Below are 19,298 nucleotides of genomic sequence, written 5' to 3'. Positions count from 1 at the left end.
TGTTATGTAATTTAATAGAAATAATTTGTAATAATCTTCATGAACCCTCTTTGCAGCGACGTCTTTCGTTTAGTTTACACGCCTTACTAAAGTCATTTGTTTGAAGAGGGTTGAAACATACTCAAACGTATGTACTGATCGTACATAACAAAAATCTACGTTGGTGGGCAGTGTGGTAAATCTATTTTGTCGTATATGAAATTTCGTGAATTTTCTATTTACGAATGATTTTTGACTCCATCGTGCGACGTCGTTGTGTGAAAACCATGCGTAAGAGAACCATGCGTACGGAGGATTGGAGCAAGATTCACGCGTGTACGTGCGCGTGCGTAGTGAAGAAAGAGAAAGAGAGAATGAGAGAAGGAGAGGAAGGCCACGTGCCTTTGGTAGCACGCGACCAACCTAACGGTTTTAGACTCACCCCACACGTTGCTCGAAAACCAGTCCACCCCTTCTCTCGTCACCCTTGCCGAACCGCCGGCACCGCTGCTTCAAAACACGCCAGTGGAAACTGTTATTCCATTGGCTCGTGGATCTAGCCCCCTCGTGCCTTCCCCCTTTTTCGATGTGAATCCTCGGCTATAGTCAGATTCGCTTTAACTACCTCGATTTCTGATCCTAGGACAACACCTTTACCGCTGTCTAGGAAGAAACAGAAACCGAGTTTAGAAGACTCGAATCGGTGCAGAGAAAATGAAGGAAATGCAGCGAAATTTCACCAGTGAATTTTCCTGCGACGAGTTCCCTTTCTGGGTGAAACGAACTTTTATTTTTATCGAAACATGTCTCACACGTTTGACCTAGCGAGGCTTGGAAACATTGAAAGTATCCCAGAACTTTCGTAGGTTCTCTGGAAGTCTTGAACAGTGAAAAATTTAGGCTTAAACAAAATTCAATTTATCTAGAAAGAAGTTAAACATAGTTGCTAATTCCTCGCAGCAATTTTAAAGATTACAATTTTTTTAATTTAATGAATATTTCAATAGTTGTTTAATGGCGTACGAATGAAATTGAGATAAAATTACTCCGATGGAATCGTTTACGAGAGATCGATTCTTTCGTTTTCTTCACATCGCGGTACTCGTCGAGCCCGCCATGCATGAAAACGGACCGAGCAGGCATAATCGAATGATGTAAGGCCCTAATAAAATCGTAAGTCGGTTGACAGGCGGTGCACATAGCGTGGAATAATGGGCCAGACATTCCTCCCCCGTAGACGTAGGGGTGGTTGGGTTGCATTGTCGCTAGTTCCCTTACGTAAGAATGGCGACGAAGAAACGACGCGAAGGCAGGCAGATGCCGTTTAGACATTCTGCTGCCTCGTGTGATATGCAGGACGAAGATGGAACGAGACTTAATGCGATCTTACGCTGCCTGCGAAGCAGTCAGGTAAATCGAGAGCAGAGATTTCTTTCGAATCGTTTCTCTTCAATGTGCAGCGACAAGATTTGACAATTTCTTCGAGATCTTCCCTTCGAACAAATCTTCTGCCCCTTTCGTAGCGTATAGATGATGCAATTTCTAACTTACGGCGTTAAACTGAATTTAATGCACAGTTTTAAAAATCGAATTATGTAACGAAGAACTCGACGAGCATAATACAACAAAATTGCAAAGGTCACAGCGAAACGGCCTAAGATGATGATGATAGGATAGAAGAGCAAAATAGGGAAAAGGTGGATGACAATCGAGAGAATTTACGGAAAATTGAGTAAATCGCGGTGGAAATCGAAGAACTGCATAATTGCGAAAGAGTTAATTTACACGTATTCGGAGGAGACCGTTACGAATTTTGAAAGTAGATCTATCGTAGAAAGGGCAGAGAACACAGAAACAGAAGAAACAAGGAAGGGTGGAAAGGTGAGTTTGGAGTAAATTGAGCAAAAGGAGGACCGCGATTGAGAGAGGGCCGATTCGAGGGCGGAGCAGAGGGGAGCGGAACATACAGAAAGCGAGGGATGCAACCGCGAAATCGGGTAGACCCGTGAAAATAACGATTTCTCCTTTGTGGTGCCGTTCGTTAAACCGAGAAGAGCCGGTTTCACGATAGGAGCAGAACGAAGATCACGACGATGGAGGAAGAGGGAGAGGAATCGTGCATGGGTGTTCGTGACTCGTCGATATTTTTCCCGAACGCTGAAAGAATCGATATTTTATGTAGATCGCGAGAAAAGGGCAACGTGCCCTTCGCCGTTGCTCTGGCTATTCTCGCCTGGACGAACAAAAACATCGGCTGATCCCAGGCGAGAAGAACGAACGGGAAGAAGACAGAGAAAGGAAGGTGGACAGGGATGGGGAAAGCTTTGTTGCACAGCGGAATTCATCGAGAAAATGGAACTTCGCCTTCGTGGCGATTCTTACGTCGTGGGTGGAGAAAATTGACGTTATTCATCCGATGCATTCGAATGAATTAAATAGAAATATTCAATGCATTTCCATGCAATCTGAATGAAATTGTCACACGAATGAAATTTCGCAGTGCCCTAGTGCTCTAATATTAGAACTCGAATCGTTATTGTGTAGAACTTAATCAATGCAAATTTAAGTATAAATTAGTCGCGTGAAATATTGCTTGGTTTCGTCAAATTCTATGGCAATGGAAATCGTACTTTCGAAATAACTTTCAACATAAATGGAAAAATATTTCAATAATTTTCACTGCCATATTAGAAATTCCCTAATTATATAAAAATGAATTATATAAAGAAACACTTGTACTGGTCAGAATACTGAATCATCGGTTCCAACCCCCGACAAAACCGCGAAGGTACCACGAAATTCTTCGCTAATACGTTGAAAATATTTACTCGAACTCTCTGATCATTTAGAAACGACCCTTGAACCAGTAAGCAACCACGTTTCCCAAAATCATCATCTTCGAAACATCCAGACACCGTAGCCGACAATGGTGCAGCTCAGGTGTCTCATTGTGCTATTTTATCACCTGACGTATGTGTCCGATGTTTCCCCGAACCTGGACTTCGCGACACGAAGGTCAGGTCGGCGCCCGGCTTTTCCCTCGCTTGTGAAAAAGGGGAAGGAAAGAGAAAATCGAAGATTGTTGCGAACGTCCAGCTGCAGTCGGTCGTTCAGAATGGATTCTGTTACGTGTGCGTGCAGCTTGATCGTGGAAACGTAGGTGGATGATGGATAGACGGTCACCGTGTCAGTCGTGCAAACGTTAAACGAGCCCCAATGCGTCGAAATTGCATGGGCACCACCATTGTAAGCGGGTCCCATTTCGAACGACACCGAAGACTGCCTTGGTGTATGCAGATGCGGGACAAAGACGTGTCGGAGATTCAAGATAGGATCTCGCTCCTAGAATTTTTAGTATTAATGCACCTGGAGGCTGGTTAATTTATTACCGAGCGAGGGTTGGAAACTTATCGAGAATGGATTTGCGTTTAATCGTAAAGATAATTGATACGAATTTTAAATATTCGAATATTTAAATATTCAAACGGTAAGGTTTTTGAATATTCGGTTAACCTGTAAAGAGTTCTTGAAAATTTCTTTAACTTCCCAATGTATTTGAGACTTCTTTCTTGACTGTTGCTGTATCGTTCACAGTGCTCGTGAACGTTCGTCAAAAAACCGTTGCTTCCAACGTCTCTTCCAGAAGTATCGTCTCTCCTCCTCTCCTCAATTCCATCGATCCGTTCCATTAGAAGCTTCGTGCAACGTTCGTTGCGCTTTTTTTCAAACCTGAAGCACCACCAATCGCATCGCAGCTAATCGCGATAGGACAAAAACGTGGTGGAAAAAGAGGAAAGCAAAACATCGGTCGCCTTATCTAGGCGTCCGTTGGTGGATGAGTTCGCACCTGGCGTCTTCGTAGTCGTCGTCGTCGTCGTCGTCGATAAACGTTATTTTTTGAACTAGAAGTCGCAGAGCCTTTCACGGGAGCGCTACTGGAAAAGGGTGGAAAAATAGGAACCGACGTAATTCACCCCAAAAATCCTTTCTCCCCTCCCTCTCCTTCTTCTTTTCGAATGTTAGAGAGCCGCGGGACCTTCTCACGGAGAAAAAAGCGTAATTTTGATGAAAAGAGGGGAATCGACGATGCAAATTCAGGGGTGAAAAGGGAAACCGACGTGTTCGTCCGTGTGTAGACTTTGTGTACCTGCTTTTTGCGTCTCGAACGCGTCACTCGAGGGTAGGAAAGACCGAAGCCAGGGTGTAATCGGCCGCGCGAGGAAACGAGGACGAGTAACTGAAATTTTATAGGGAATCCACCAATACGGAGGCTTTTTACTGTCCAAGGCTGCTCTACCTGATCTGTCGACTCTCTTCTACCGTTTTTTTTCATCGTTTCAGGGGAATCTACGTCAGGTATGAAGGGGGCACAGATGCGGAGGAACGAAATGCGGAGCGAACCTCGTGAAACTTTTGCGTCGAATTCACGGGATTCACAGGATTTTGAATTTTTTTTTTTTTTACCTTCTTTCTCCCTGACTACGAGTCTCGTCCCACAGTAGCGATCATCCCCACCTGCGACTTCTTCGACCTTTTTACGAGCGTTTCGCGAGCGTTTATCTGTTCCTGGCCGTCTCTTCTCGGTCTTTGTCCTGACATCGATGGGAAAATTCGACGGTCCAAGTGGCTAAGAGACTTCCTTTCTTCGCTACCTTGGTTCACTGACCTTTCTTGTTCTCGCGGTCCAAATAGCCATTCAGACTTCACCCCGATAAAATAAGAATAGTAGGAAAGCCCTTTTCTATTAAGCTGCTCATCGTCATTCTCTTGTCTTTTATCATTAATCTTGCTAGACTCGCCTCGACTCATATAGACTCGAAATGGATGTTATATTTCAACATAAGTTTCATACAAATGTTATATTTTAAGAACGTTAACCTCTGAAGCAAAGATCCATTCGTGAACAAGGTTTCGCATGACGGTCGTCATGCCGCAAATCCCCTTTCGGAGAATGCGAAACGACCTCCGCTGCCCCTGCGTATCGAAATAATTATTATTAAAAACCGTTAGACTGACGCGCAGGACCAATGAGGGCGCGTAAGCTCGTTTTCTCGAACCAAACGAATCGGTTCCGTGCCATTATCCGGCACGTACCCCTTTTTCAGGGGGCGCGTAACAGCGAAAGAAGAAGAAAAGGGTGGCGAGGGAGGCTGGTCATAAGATACGATGATGGGTGCGCGAAGAGTTGTTCCGCGAGGTGGAGGGAGAGCAAAGGGCCAAAGGGTTTTCCAGGATAGCCAATCGTACGAGATCTTTCCATACCAACGACCAATCATCGAAAGCCCCTTCCAGCCACGTGGTGGTGGGGAGGATTCGGTCGTCCTTAGGGGCACGATTTCGTTGCGTCATCCTAACATTCGTTCTGTATCGGTCCTTCGATGAGGATCACTGGCTTTCGTTGTGACCTTCGGAATCCTTGGTGACTGCCCTTGGACGTTATACCAGAATATTCAGTTCGATCGGTACCGGCAGTGAATGGTGTTGATTATTCACATTATCAGTATATTGGTAGCTTTCTATTAACGTTTCTTGAACATATCAAACTTCTTCTATAATTTTGTCATACAAAATTGTCACCGTGGTTGGAAATATAATATATTCGATTCTTAGGAAATATATTCGATTTTATCGATCTCTCCCAAAAGATGTGGTGACCAATCGTCACGATGCCGAAGGGCAGATACGTGGAAAGAAGAAGATAGTTGATGGTCCAGAGTCGATCCGCACCCAAAGGTCACGGTCATTGACCGTCGTGCTGGATCTTGAAGCCAAACCTAATGTTACCTCAAACAGCGGGCCACGGGGATCCTCGAAGGCAAACGAGGTCATGATGGTCTTCCTGGAAGAGCCCAGGATGATCTTTGCGGATATGCGACTTGATGCGACCAGCACGCCAACTTGCACCCCCACGCGTTACCTTCATCAGAAGTACAGGCCGCAGAACAACAACAACTGTACGATCTGTCGTACATTGAATTCGCTAGTGAATTTAGAGTTGAACTTAGGAATCTCTTCGACCAAAGATCCCTTCAGCGTTGAATGTTGGGTTAATTAGGTAGTCGTTGAAAGAAGAAAGTGATAATTAAAGATGGACTTTTCTTATTTTTTACAGATGCAGACCTTCATGGTGAGGTGGATGGACCCGATCTCAGCGGTGACGATAGGAGTATCACCAGTGATATTCAAGATGCCACTGAGGCGAATCTCGATCACGATTCCATGGACTCGGATAGGGAAGCTCTCAATCTGGTTAGTATACTCTCTGCTTTGTTTTTTACCTTCGCTCAAAGACAAACTATTGGTCAAAGAAGATGCTGGTAACATCGGGAATCACAGCTTCCGGTGGTGCTTCTCTTTTGTAAAAAAAAAAGCTCCCTTTTGTCTCGAAGTGACGACAAGAGGGCTGGATATTTTACAGTCATTCGTGAAGAGCGCAAAAAGTGCTCCCGTTCAATATTTGGCAAATAAATAAAGGAAGCCACTAGCGAGATGAACGACAGAAAGGACATATAGGGAGGGATGTAGGTTTTAAAACACAAAAGCGCAGGATGGACCGTAGTGACCAATATCCTGACCTGGTCGAGTGTAAACACGGTTTTGTTCGACGCCGTTTACTTTGTAACATTAGGGTAGGGTAGCTCTTCCGTGTTCCTTCGATTTCTGCTCCCACGCGATTCCATAAAAATCGATTCTTTCTTTTTCATCTGATCATCGTGTCCCAATTCATTTGTAACACTTCGATTATCAATCGATATATAAACATTTATGTCCGTGTCTGAATACTTCGAAACCAAAGGGGTAGTTCATTATTATTTATCTTCGAGTAATCTTTAAGTGATACGTATATATAATTTTACGTCTATTTAATTGGAAACACAAAATTGTAATAAGTAAGTTACTTCAAACTCGAATTATTTTATTGGCAATATTTTTATTAGTCACAATTTACAATCTTCTCGATCTTCGATTAATTTTCTCTAACAACGAAAATATGTTTTAGGTCACAGACGTGTCGCACCGCAACAGCAGTAGCGGAACCAGCGGCAGCGCCTCCTCGCCTAGTTCCGGGGTGAGCAGCCAAATAACCGGAAGTCACCAACAACAGCAACACACGGCAGGCCAGCAGAATAGCAGCAACTCGCAAGCTGCCCTGGCTGCCCAACTAGTCAGCCAGCAATTGCTGATGCACGGACCTCTTGGTGCTCTCGGACCACAGGAGATTCAGGCATTGGCTTCGACGTTTCAGCAACAACAACATTCGCTGCAGCAACAGTTGCAGCAGTTGGCAATGTTTCAACAAGCCAACTCTGCTGCAGCGGGCCAGCTTCCGGCTCAGGCGCAGTTCTTCTTACAAAACCAGGTTCGTGAAACCTTCGACATTACCTTTCCTAGATCGCTACAGTACTAAACTATGGAAAGAAAATTTTGTTGCTGATAAGATAGTTGAAAGATGCGTGGCAACATGCCTGTTTCTCCGATTTTGCGATAATTCTATTTTCGTATTCAAAATTTCAAAACGATGACCGTACAATAACTGCACTCTAGATCCTAAAATTTTAGCGAAATAAAATGTCTCATTCGAATGAATATTAACATTATCTCGATTATTCGAGCATCATATGAGTATTCAGAATTGAAAAAAGGCAGAAAAACTGAGCGTGAAAACGCCGAAGGCAGCAGCAGCAGCAGGATCCTCTTTCCTCTGTAAAATATAAAGAGCTGTCGAAAATCGGGCGCGTTTTCTATCTCTGACCAAAGGTATTACGCTGGGAGCGCGAACAAATGCATCCCGTGCACTCGAATTCCGACATCATTGTTCTCCGGGCATCCGGGTACTTTACCGAATTACACACTCGATGCGAATTCGATTCGAATCGTCGCGTCGGCGGCTAGCGGGGATGGTGGAGGTAGATGATCGCGAGCCCAGAGACGACGTTCCATGCGGTATCTGATCGACCGCCCGAAAAGAAGTAGACGTCTTATTCTTCGGGGACGATTCGCTCGATTTGACGCGGAGATAGCCGGCTGGAGATGTCACAAAGGGACAGGGTTTGTACTCGTTTGGCCTCGCGTTTTCTCTCTGACAAGTGGAAAATCGTGATCGGTCGAATAATTAGAATTTGACGAGTATGGAAAAATATTGCCCAGTCTTCAATAAAATTTCAAGGATACACAGGATTTTCTATAGACTTTCTAAAAATCTACGTTATGTTCGTTACAAAGGAACTGGGTGTGTTCGATTTTCCGATTGTGATCGTCGAGCAATCCTATAATTACGATTTGATGATTATAAAAAAACGTTTGCCTGTCTACAATAAAATTCCAAGAATAAGCAGATTTTTCTATAGACTTTCTAGAAACGTTCTCTATTTTCTTCGTATAAATAAATTGACTATGTCGGACGTTTCGTTTGTTAAGATAAAAAATGGGAAGCAAATACATTCATCACCTGCATCCTCGTAAAGAACATACCCTGAATATCGTTCGTTTTGTGTGTTTTGTCCCTCGAGATCCAGCGGATCGAAGTAAGAAAAATCGATATATCCGGGGATACGATGAAAAACGATCCTCCTTCCTGGATCTCGGCCGATTTTATCCCCTCCTTGCAGCGAGAACGTTGAATGAAGGCCTTCAGGGTCTGCGCGCGTTTACGAAAAAATTTCTATAGATTCCGTCACGTGAAGCGCGTGCACGTCCTACGTAACCTCCTGGAAAAACTAACAAAACGACTTCGAACTTGAGCAGATTTAATGGCCGTGATATACGTAGCTGCGAGGATTAAAGCCTTGGGTCTTCCGTGTCTTCTTTGAAAGGTGCAACAAGGAGATCCCTTCGGCACCTTGCCACGGGGTGCCTTTTGTTACCTCACACGTGGCCAAGCTGTTTCTTTTTTCTATCCTTCGCTATCCCTCCTCTCCCTTAATTTTCCATCTTCTTCCTTCTTTCGTCTCGTCTTTTCCTTCGTTTACATCGACCAACCCCCCTGGCTTTTTTTCCCCTTTTGGAAACAGTCGCGGGATTAAAAACCCAGACACACGTATTCCTTGATCGCGCAACCCTTCCTCGAGTGCCTTGCAACCTGCATCATAGTCCGGATTCTTTTCAAGGATTACACGCATGGCGGAAGTCGTCCGTAACACTGATTCAATTCCTTTCGTGTGTGTTTTGGGCTACCAGCTGACACGCAATGTCTCACGTTCGAAGAAATTCGTGGCATTAATCTTCGGACAGCGTAGAGTTCCTCGGATAACTCATAAAAAATAGTAGTGTATTGCGATTGTTAATATTTATCTTCAATGAAAAATTGAAAGTACGTATTTTTCATACCTGATACCAGAAATGCAGAAGATCTTGAAGAGATAATTATTTTCTTAATGGTTCATTCTGAATTTTCCGTCATTTTGTTTATTACGCTATTACAGGATTAATACGACGGAGAGAGATCAAAATGTTCGATTTCCTGAATATAAAGAGTTCGATTTGCTTTCCAACAGTTCTTATCGTTACTTACAATCACATAGATTAGCATTGCGTCATGATTGTTGTTGCATTTGTAGTACTTTCACCGACTTGATTTCAACGATTCGATCGAAATTAACAATATCTCTGAAAGACACAGGAAATAAAACTAACAAGTCATGCTTTCTAGTTTTTATAGTCTGACAACTTAAAGAATCGCGTGTACAGGTGAATCTTGAGTCTTGTAACCCGTGTGTGACGGCACGTGGCGATATTCTAAGCACCCTTCGCAGGGTGTCTTCGCGGTCGACAATAAGCATAAACGGGCTCGACACGCGACCAATCCCAAACCCTTTTCCTCTCCGGACGACTCGTTTTGCACGGGCCCCTTCTTCTCGTAATCGAGCATCTGGTTAAGAAAAGGGTGATGATAATCGATCGGTCCGGTCGCCCCTTCGGCGACTCCTCTCGTACCTGTCCACGAGCGCAACACGTGTCGCCTTTCCAATAGAAACCGCTTAATCTACCGACGTGTGGAGCAGCTTGGTTTAACGTGTACTATTTATCTCGAATAGGGGTTAGGAAGATTATCTATAACTGGCGCGGCATTTCAAGAGTAGTTCATAGATATTCAGATTTCGAAGGCCCTTAAAGAAGCGAAGATTTCTTTTCAACCCTATCGGGTTTCTTCGATCACTTTTAATCCGATCTATTTCGCCTAAAAATATCTTAAGTTCGAAGAAAATATGGGAATATCGTTATAGACATGCGCAATTTCAACTTTGCACTACGGATTTTCTTCTAATGTTAAAAGGTATATTTTCGTTTGTACACCAAGTACAAGATTAAATAAAAATTTAAGAGCAGCAGCAGAATTAGGATGGTTTCTGTGACTTGCAGGTGTGAATCATGCTCGGTAAATGTAGAAACAGTATAAAGATAGAATATTTAAAAATTACTTTTTAGATCGAGAAGCCTTAGACAGAAATAAATAGAATTGTTCGTACCGAGGAAAACGTGTACGATAACGATCAATGGTCGTTAACGTCTTGCAGGGGCTGTTGCAGGGCGGTGGCTACTCCTCAAGATCCAGTCATCCGCGCTCACAGTCCATGCAGGTACGACAGACCATTAAATTAAAGATCCATCAATTAATGCCAAATGCGTCTCTAATATTTTCTACCGATTCTACTTAGAGAATCAAACGAAAAAAAAAGAGGATTCAATTATGTGTCATCAGGTGCAGCAGGCAGTAGCGCAGGCAGCCCAGCAACTGCAAGCTCTGCAGAAGCAGCAAGCTCTTCAGGGTAGCGGAGGTCTAGTTGGTCGAAGTTTAGGGCAACAAAGGTCACCACCGCCACCTGGCACGCCTCCAGCGGTGAAACCACCTCCTCCGAGGCTTGAACCATCGCCGGAGGAGACTACGGACCTCGAGGAACTGGAACAGTTCGCCAAAACCTTTAAACAGAGAAGAATCAAACTCGGCTTCACCCAAGGCGACGTTGGCCTAGCTATGGGCAAACTTTATGGCAACGATTTCTCTCAGACGACGATCTCCAGGTAGATATTTTTCATAATTACAAATAAGACGAAGAAGTAAAAGGTTTTATTACCATTTTATGACTCGATTGTCTTATTCTGCTCGCCAGGTTCGAAGCATTAAATCTTTCTTTCAAGAACATGTGCAAACTGAAACCTCTCTTACAAAAGTGGTTGGAAGACGCGGATAATTCGTTGAACAACCCGAATTCTCTTTCGAATCCACTTACTACACCGGAAGCTATCGGCAGGCGGCGGAAGAAGAGGACGTCGATAGAAACCAGCGTGAGAGTTGCTCTGGAGAAAGCGTTCGTACAAAACCCGAAACCTACTTCTGAAGAAATTACCGTATTAGCAGACACTTTAGCCATGGAAAAGGAAGTTGTTCGGGTGTGGTTTTGCAATAGGTAAGCCTGAAAAGTACCAATTTTATTCTTTAATTTTTTTTAACACTAAAACTATCGGCCTTCGATACGTATGGTTACTTAAAATTAAAATGGTACGATACCAGCGACTTTTAATTGGTTCCAGTGGAACTAGTAGTTTTAGCGTCGATGAAAATGTTTAACGAAACACATTATCGTCATATTCTATTTCATTACAGACGACAAAAAGAGAAAAGAATCAATCCGCCAACAGCAGCAATGGGCAGTCCAACAATGGCGTCCCCAGCACCATCAGTCTTCGCATCACTCGCAAGTTCCATGTCCGGTAGTCCTCTAGCTCTCACGACGCACTCTTCAGGCATGGGACACTCTCATCCTCACCCCACACCCCTCGGTTCACCATTACCCTTGGCTCTGGTGGCTTCAGCAGGTGGAAACTACCACCCACTAAGTGGCAAGTCCCACGAGTGACACCAGCAGCCCACCCATCAAGGGGACGCGCTTTTTCACCAACACCATCAACAGCCATCACATCAACAACAACAACAACGACGTTTGTGCAATCTACCTGAATTCTATCACTAATCCGTCAGCTAGTCCATCGTTGGCGATGATTCAGTGACTATCTAGCGAACGCCCGTTACCAAAGGGAATTTGACGCGATGGAACCGACAGGATCGAGCAATATACGGTCATGGGAATGGAGCAGAGATTTTGGACTGTTAGCTGACTTCACGATACAATTCGAAACATATCTTGGTGTCGAGAGATTCCATTTGGAAGAGATTATGTCAGGAGTGGATGCAATCTTTAATTATGGATTGTTATGATCAATCAATTCTGAAGGGAAGAGGATGATCAGAGGAGGAATTATCAAGGTATATCTATCTTATAAAGAGTATACGAGTAACGGAGAGGCATTATGGAAAGGCATCAAACATGGAACGCCATAAAGAGACTCTTAGGTAAAAACTTAAACTTCAAGAAATGCAGTGTATCGTCCAAAGACATCGATTTATCGAACATCGTGTTTCGTTGAACGTTTCGTGTTTTTCTCACAGTATTATGTTTATTGGCTGGATTATTCGGTTGGAAGCGTTGATTGTAGTGATGACGATATCGCGCGGAACGAAGTCTTCGAAACTTATGTGATTATTATACATTGTATATAAAAATACTGCAATTTTTCCAACTTGAAATATGCATTTGTTTCATTTGAAGAAATTGAAGAAACGATGATACAAATTACAGACTAAATTTGAATTCAATCAGAATTCAAAATAGCTTTGAGGTCTTCATTCCCGCATAGCAAATAGTGCAGGATCGTTGCCGCCATTCGACATTTATTTACAAGATGTAATTAACGACGCGAATATAACCGGCCGCGAACCGTCATAAAACAGTACCTTAATCGGTTTCTGCAGTTTCTCATTTGAATTATCATGAAATATTTATCATGGGGGGAATCGTTCGACGATACCTGTAATTATCGACTGGTTTTCCTCTGCGTCCTTCGAGTTTCCTTTTGCCCATCGGGCGATTCAACGTCGCTTCGATCACGCACTACATTTCGTGCGTGCTGTTTCACGATCTCGAAGAATCCGAGAATTGAACTTTTCGAAATCGTGAAGCCACCGGAGAAAGACAAAAGAATAGAGTCTTTAAATTTTTCACGAGCATTCGTCCAACGAATCACGACGGAACACATGATCGAGATTACAACGAACAACGAGAGAACACATGAATCGAACGTGTTAAATCTTCCTGCCGTTTTGCTGAATTCGTGGTGTCGCGATCGACGGTTCCTTCGAAGGGGGCAAACACTTTTTACAAGTACTCGCCTCTTCGTGGTAAGCAGGGTTTACGTGCCACTTACAAGGGAGTCTCCAATTCCTCGAGAGAGAAAGTTCGTCTATTACTAAAGAAAAGAAGCACCAAGTTCGTGGAAATGTTCACTGCCACTCAGAAATAATAAAAAATGGTAGATTCTAATTTCTTCTAATGAAAATCAATGATTAATCGACAGTTTGGATTTCGTGAAAACAACCATTCGCTTAATTTCATCAAGTAAAAAAAATATTATACAATTCAGACGAGCTTTTGATCTTCAAGTTTCAAGTTCCCTTTGAGGTGGTGAACATGCGGTGAGGCCCGACAATACGATTGTACATAATTACGCATACGTGTGCGTGTCTGTCTTCATACATATCTGTGTCATAAATTTGTATATGTAGGCAAAAAAAAAAAAAAAGGAGGAGGTAAAATACAAAGAAACGTGCGGGCCTAATAATACCGTGAAAACAAAGACTAGAGGAGAATATGGCTCGTACATCGTCATCGACAGAGTCCTCACTCGCGTCTTGGTCGATTGATTCTCAACGAATTGTAATTACTCAAGCCAAAGTATCTTCTAATTAAAGTAAAAGAAGGTAACGAAAGTTACATTTCCGAGAGGGTGAACATGGATGGCATGCTGATATTCTCTGTTTTTTTAGACAGACACGAGGTTTAGCAGTTGTAGATACGTCTGTACCTGTACATACGACATATATAGACAGGCTACCTGGGAATTATTCCACATATGTAGCTCGTATACGTTTGCGCGAGTCGATTGAACACGCTCGTGGTCCGAGAGTTCGCGTTGACGCCATTTTTTGAAATCGAGAAATCGGTTACGAGGCTGATGGCATTTATTAGAAGCGCGAATTCTGATCTTGGAGCGCACAGATCGATTCTTCCAGGTGGTAGACACCCGGTGACTAGTTAAAGGCTATGATCTTGTACAACCAAGGTGACGGAAACAGTGTTTGAAGAGATTTACATACATGTAGAATTTTGTGCTAGAAATTGTCCATATACATATACATATTATATATTACGTTAGTTATGTGTATATGTGTGTATGAAGCACATATGTATGCAACGAGAAAGACATTGCGCAGTAGTCGAGCATCGGGAATATATACATATGCATGTATAAATATACATACTATACATAAATGTATAAAGTAAACGTATTGTAAATAATAGGGAGATATGGCAGCGAACGGTGATTAGCGAATCCGCGGCGAATTTATTCACCGTGACGATCGTTTCTTATTATTGCGACGCTTATTATTAAGTAATCCTTAATTATAGGGTATCATTGGGCAACGCTGGTCGTCATAGCAATCGTAAGTTCGAGTAATCATGGAAACGTCGTACCTTCACTCTAACATCGTAGAATTGATTCGTTCGTAGCCTACTTTTCCATGTGGCAATTAATTTCGATCTATATCGATCGATGGTGAAAGAATTATTTCAAAGATGCTCTATGATAAGGAATTGAAAACTCATCGCTACACTTAAGTGCTGATAAATGGCGATAACCGTAACACTTATGCGACATTACTTATTAAATACGATATTCTTGATATTGTGGTTTGTTTCTGGTGAACTCGATTTCTCAATCCCTCGTTCTTACGATCGCCAACATCAGCAAATTAAATCCGTGTACGTACATTTGTTGCAAGAGCTTTTCTTGTAACGAAGCACGAGCGTGCGTTAACCGAAGGTGTATATGCGTACTACTATCATAATGTATGTATATATATATTTGATATTATATTATATGTAATTTTCTACGGAAGCTATGTGAACGCAACGCGATATATCACAATATATTTTCGATATTCTGATATATCGTGTACGCGTAATTATATATAATATAATATAACATGTGTATGTATGTATGTATGTAAACGAGTACGAGACGAGATCTCATATCGATCACGCGCGTCTTTTCGTTCTTAAATCACTCGAACACACACACACACACACACACACACGAGATCATCTCCCATCTTTTTTCACATAACTACCCTTCATAATTCCACACAACTTCGGGTTTTCATCTCTTGAATCGATCTTCTACTTCGTTTTACTTCGAATCATTCACTACCAGAGTCGTGGACCAAACTGTAGCGAAACAAAAATGTGAATGAGAGTGATAAAGAATGAAAGAAAATATAGCGAAGAGAAATACAAAAAAAAAAAGAGTTCCTAGAGCACCAGTTTTGAGTGCATTACGTAGACGTTTTATAAATTAAATACGGTGAACGGATGTGTAAACGATAGAAACGGGAGACAAATTGATACATAACGAGCAGCCCATTGCAGCCGAAGAACGAAAAAAATGAGTGTGAATGACAGAGTGTGAGTTAGGGACACGTTTGCGTTTTCCTTATCTTTTTTCTTTTTTCTTCCTTTTCTCCTTGTTCGTCGGAGGTGTACAGCGTTTTTTCTTGTAGATAGAATAGAGATAATTAGAGTCGAACCCATGATTGCCGCACCCTCTGATCGACGTGTCACTGGTTCACTTTCTTTTTTCGTGGGCTTCGATGAGCCGGCGCATTCCACTGAGCGATGAACGCATTATTACAATGGTTATCATTATTATTATTAATTATTATTATTAATTATTATTATTATTATTTCATTATATTTTAACTTTTATTATTTGAAAATAAAAGTGCTAGACAGACTTTAGTTACTTTTTGTTTTTCATTTTCTTTCTGTCTATCCTTTGTTGTTTCCTGTTTTAGTTACTTTGTACAGAGTACTTAAATAATCCTGGATTATTTTCTAATCCACCTGATAACTCTTAATCGATAGAGTAAACACGAAACAAGTTACATCGTTGTATTTCTAGAATCCACTTTTTTATTCTTTCATTGATTTTTCAAGATCTCGGGACACGTTTGCGCAATATTACCGCGTGCTTACCAATCGAGGGTTAAGAAGATCAAGTATCAGTTGTCGTTAACACGTTATGTGCCACGTGAATTATTAATATCTGATAACATTTTATAAGTAGCCACTTGTCTTTTAAAAACAGTGTAAACTTTTCCTTTTAATAAGCTTCGACCGGGAAGCTATGCCGGGTTTTGCGGCATAGAACTTATTGATCTGATTTTAAATATTCAAACCGATATTTCGTTAAACGTTCGAAATGAAGGTTCGTCGAAGTTTTAGCGTGAAAAAGCATAAGATTTTGCTCCTACCGTCCCATCGCGTTTTTTCTGTAAATACATGATGCGAAATAGCATAAAAGTCGCGTGAAAAAGTGGCGCGTTTCTAAAAAGGCGCGCAGGATGCGCGCAACTTTTCGAGATGGCAGCACGCGCTTCGGAACGAAAGCCAAAACGGTTGGTATATCGAGAATTAGTTGATTAATCTCAATCAGTAGCAGTGTATAATTGTCTTCTGAGAGAAATCTAGCGTTATATAGAAGCCTATTAAACAATTCGATGTGTAACTCGTAAATATTGGGACGCGAGCGTCGTTCGACTTCAATGCCTAGAGGTAACGTTAAATAATAAGAACGGAGTACCCTTAAACGGTAACGCTGTAACAGATGACACAAGAGTAAAGGTTTAGAGGATAATTAATTAAGAAGCAAAAAAAAAGAAAAAAAAAAAGAAGAAGAGAAGAAATGACAAGAGCACGGTATGACAGTTCTTAAAAGATTAAGTGAAATAATATTAGAGTCATGAGAATGGGAGAAGTCCTTGTTCGATGACAAAGTCGTCTAAACTATTTTGTACTGAGAATTAGTGGCGTGATCGTGAAATTTGCGATCTTTTTAAGGCGTTCATCGGCGTATTCGTGACCATAAAATCTCATGCCACGGAACGCACTACGATTAGGAATTAATTAATTGCGAAGCGTGTTTCTGATGTCCGCCCCCGATATTCCGCGTTAGTCTCTCAAAAACTTACCGGAAATTAGAGTGAAAGGAAGAGAGAAAGGAAAAGGGTGTGTGCGCGTGTGCTAATGGAGCTGTATAAATAAAGTCATATCAATCTGGAATAGTTCATGTTATCTAGGATATACTATTACTACGATCATTATCATAATATGATTAGTAAGAGTATTGTAATTGTATAATAAACTGCGTCATAGATACCTCACGCGTTCGTTCTATCATTGAATGCAATCCTTTCTTGTAAATAATACTAGCTGAAAGATAACTTAATGAATACTTCAAGTCTATATTAATTACATCGTAATTCCAGGTTTAATTAACTTTGATAGATAAAGATAAATATATATTCATAGTTTGTATTATCTTAGTCAATTTATGAAAGGTAGCTAACATAAATGGCGCCAAAATTATACGTAAATCTAAGTACACCGCAAGGTGGCAGTCTTACGATTTTCGCGCACCAGATACTTTGAATGTTGTTACTCGTGTTAAGTTCTTAATTATATTAAATTATTATCAACAATTTGTCAAATTGTTATACAAATTTTATTGCCTAAACGTTTTGTGGCCTGAATGACATACAAAATTCAATTTTTATTAAGTATAACGTAAATTTATTTCATCGGAAATATCGGATAGGTATGCCATCTTGCGTTTGCGCGACTCATACTTCGTACGGTAGTGAAATCGATAACATAACCTTAATTCGAGGTCGACACATTTATTCATCACGTGCAATTATCAAGTAAACAAATAGTAAAGTCTGTTTTTGTGTGTGTCGATTGAAAAGTTTATTGTGATACTAAAAACGTTAATTCCATTCTTGCGAAGTAAATATAATCTGCGAAACCATTCTTGACGCGAGGCTATATATATGAAGTTTAATCGTTTAGTGTAATGTTCAAACATTAAAATATTGCGTGAAAAATGAGGGATTCCGAAAATGAAGATGGCCCTAAAGTAACGGGGCCAGTGGATAATGCCTGGTCGTTAAAAATTCCATCTTTTAAGCCCGAGGATAATCCACATCGTTTACTCGAAGAAAGTTCGTTCGCGACTTTGTTTCCAAAATATAGAGAACAATACTTAAAGGAACATTGGCCATTAATTCAAAAATCTTTGGATGAACATGCAATCAAGGCCGAATTGGATCTCATCGAAGGTAGTATGTCTGTGAAGACCACCAGAAAAACTTGGGATCCGTATATCATAATTAAAGCTCGTGACATGCTCAAACTCATGTCCAGATCTGTTCCTTTTGAGCAAGCAATGAGAGTACTTCAAGACGATATTGGCTCAGATATCATAAAGATATCATCTTTTGTAAGAAACAGAGAAAAGTTTGTCAAAAGACGACAGAGGCTCATAGGACCAAAAGGATGTACCTTGAAATCCATCGAATTGTTAACAAATTGTTATGTCGTTGTACAGGGACAGACAGTGGCTGCATTGGGTCCTTACAAAGGTCTTATTCAAGTGAGGCGTATTGTGGAAGATACTATGAAAAATATTCATCCTATTTACAACATTAAAGCATTGATGATTAAGAGAGAGTTGGCGAAAGATCCGAAACTGAAAAATGAAAATTGGGAAAGATTTTTGCCTAAATTCAACAGTAAAAATATTAGCAAGAGGAAGCAACCTAGGAATAAGAAAGAAAAGAAACCGTATACTCCGTTCCCACCTCCGCAACAGGAAAGCAAGGTAGACAAGATGATAGCTTCCGGAGAATATTTCTTAAAGGAAGAGCAAAAGATAGCCAAGAGAAAGAGAGAACAGGATATCAGGCACCAGGAGGCTGAGAAGAAGAGACAAGAACGCAGAGCAGAAGCATTTGTACCTCCCGAAGAACAATCAAAAGAAAAGAAAGAACAGAATAACGAGATAAATTTGGATGAGTTTAAAAAGAAAGTTAAAAAGGCGTTGAAAAAACGTGGCGGCCAGTCATAGTACTTGCTTGTAAATTAACAGATTCAGTTTTAGTAAATTAACTTGCTAAATTATTTGTACGTGATGTTTTTAATAAGATGAATGTCCGTTAATAAATTTCAATTTAAGAAATACTCGTGTAACTTCTGGAATAACTCCAATATTTTATTAAAAAAAACCTTGTTCCTATAAGTATTATATTATCGCGTTCTTAATGTACGAGATGCAAATATATATAAGCATTTACCACTCGTATATAC

At 41.2% G+C, this 19,298-nt stretch overlaps 2 protein-coding genes across 4 annotated transcripts in view; both read left to right on the top strand.

Moving 5' to 3' along the window:
- LOC100749404 (POU domain, class 2, transcription factor 2-like) overlaps nt 1-13,705 on the top strand; it is a 124,460-nt gene extending 110,755 nt beyond the window's left edge. For 2 of the 3 annotated variants that reach the window (XM_033320134.1, XM_012384271.3), the window contains 6 exons: nt 6,092-6,228; nt 6,980-7,339; nt 10,494-10,556; nt 10,679-10,998; nt 11,088-11,384; nt 11,582-13,705. In XM_033320134.1, coding sequence (XP_033176025.1) covers nt 6,092-6,228; nt 6,980-7,339; nt 10,494-10,556; nt 10,679-10,998; nt 11,088-11,384; nt 11,582-11,834 — 1,430 coding nt within the window. In that variant the 3' untranslated portion in view covers nt 11,835-13,705. The remainder of the gene's footprint in view (nt 1-6,091; nt 6,229-6,979; nt 7,340-10,493; nt 10,557-10,678; nt 10,999-11,087; nt 11,385-11,581) is intronic. The other variant, XM_012384273.3, reaches the window with a different exon arrangement.
- Nucleotides 13,706-17,740: 4,035 nt separating this feature from the next.
- Nucleotides 17,741-19,172, top strand: LOC100748334 (KRR1 small subunit processome component homolog). Its single transcript, XM_012384274.3, has one exon. It carries the CDS (start codon nt 18,037-18,039, stop codon nt 19,057-19,059), a length of 1,023 nt encoding a protein of 340 aa, XP_012239697.1. The 5' UTR covers nt 17,741-18,036; the 3' UTR covers nt 19,060-19,172.
- Nucleotides 19,173-19,298: the final 126 nt, after the last annotated feature.

Source organism: Bombus impatiens, unplaced genomic scaffold (assembly GCF_000188095.3).
Source record: "Bombus impatiens unplaced genomic scaffold, BIMP_2.2 scf_0248, whole genome shotgun sequence".
NCBI lineage: Eukaryota > Metazoa > Arthropoda > Insecta > Hymenoptera > Apidae > Bombus > Bombus impatiens.
This window is presented reverse-complemented; position numbering and strand designations above follow the sequence as displayed.

What these genes read in the sequence shown, in the direction of transcription:
- LOC100748334 (XM_012384274.3), top strand. Translation starts at nt 18,037, where the DNA reads ATGAGGGATTCCGAAAATGAAGATGGCCCTAAAGTAACGGGGCCAGTG.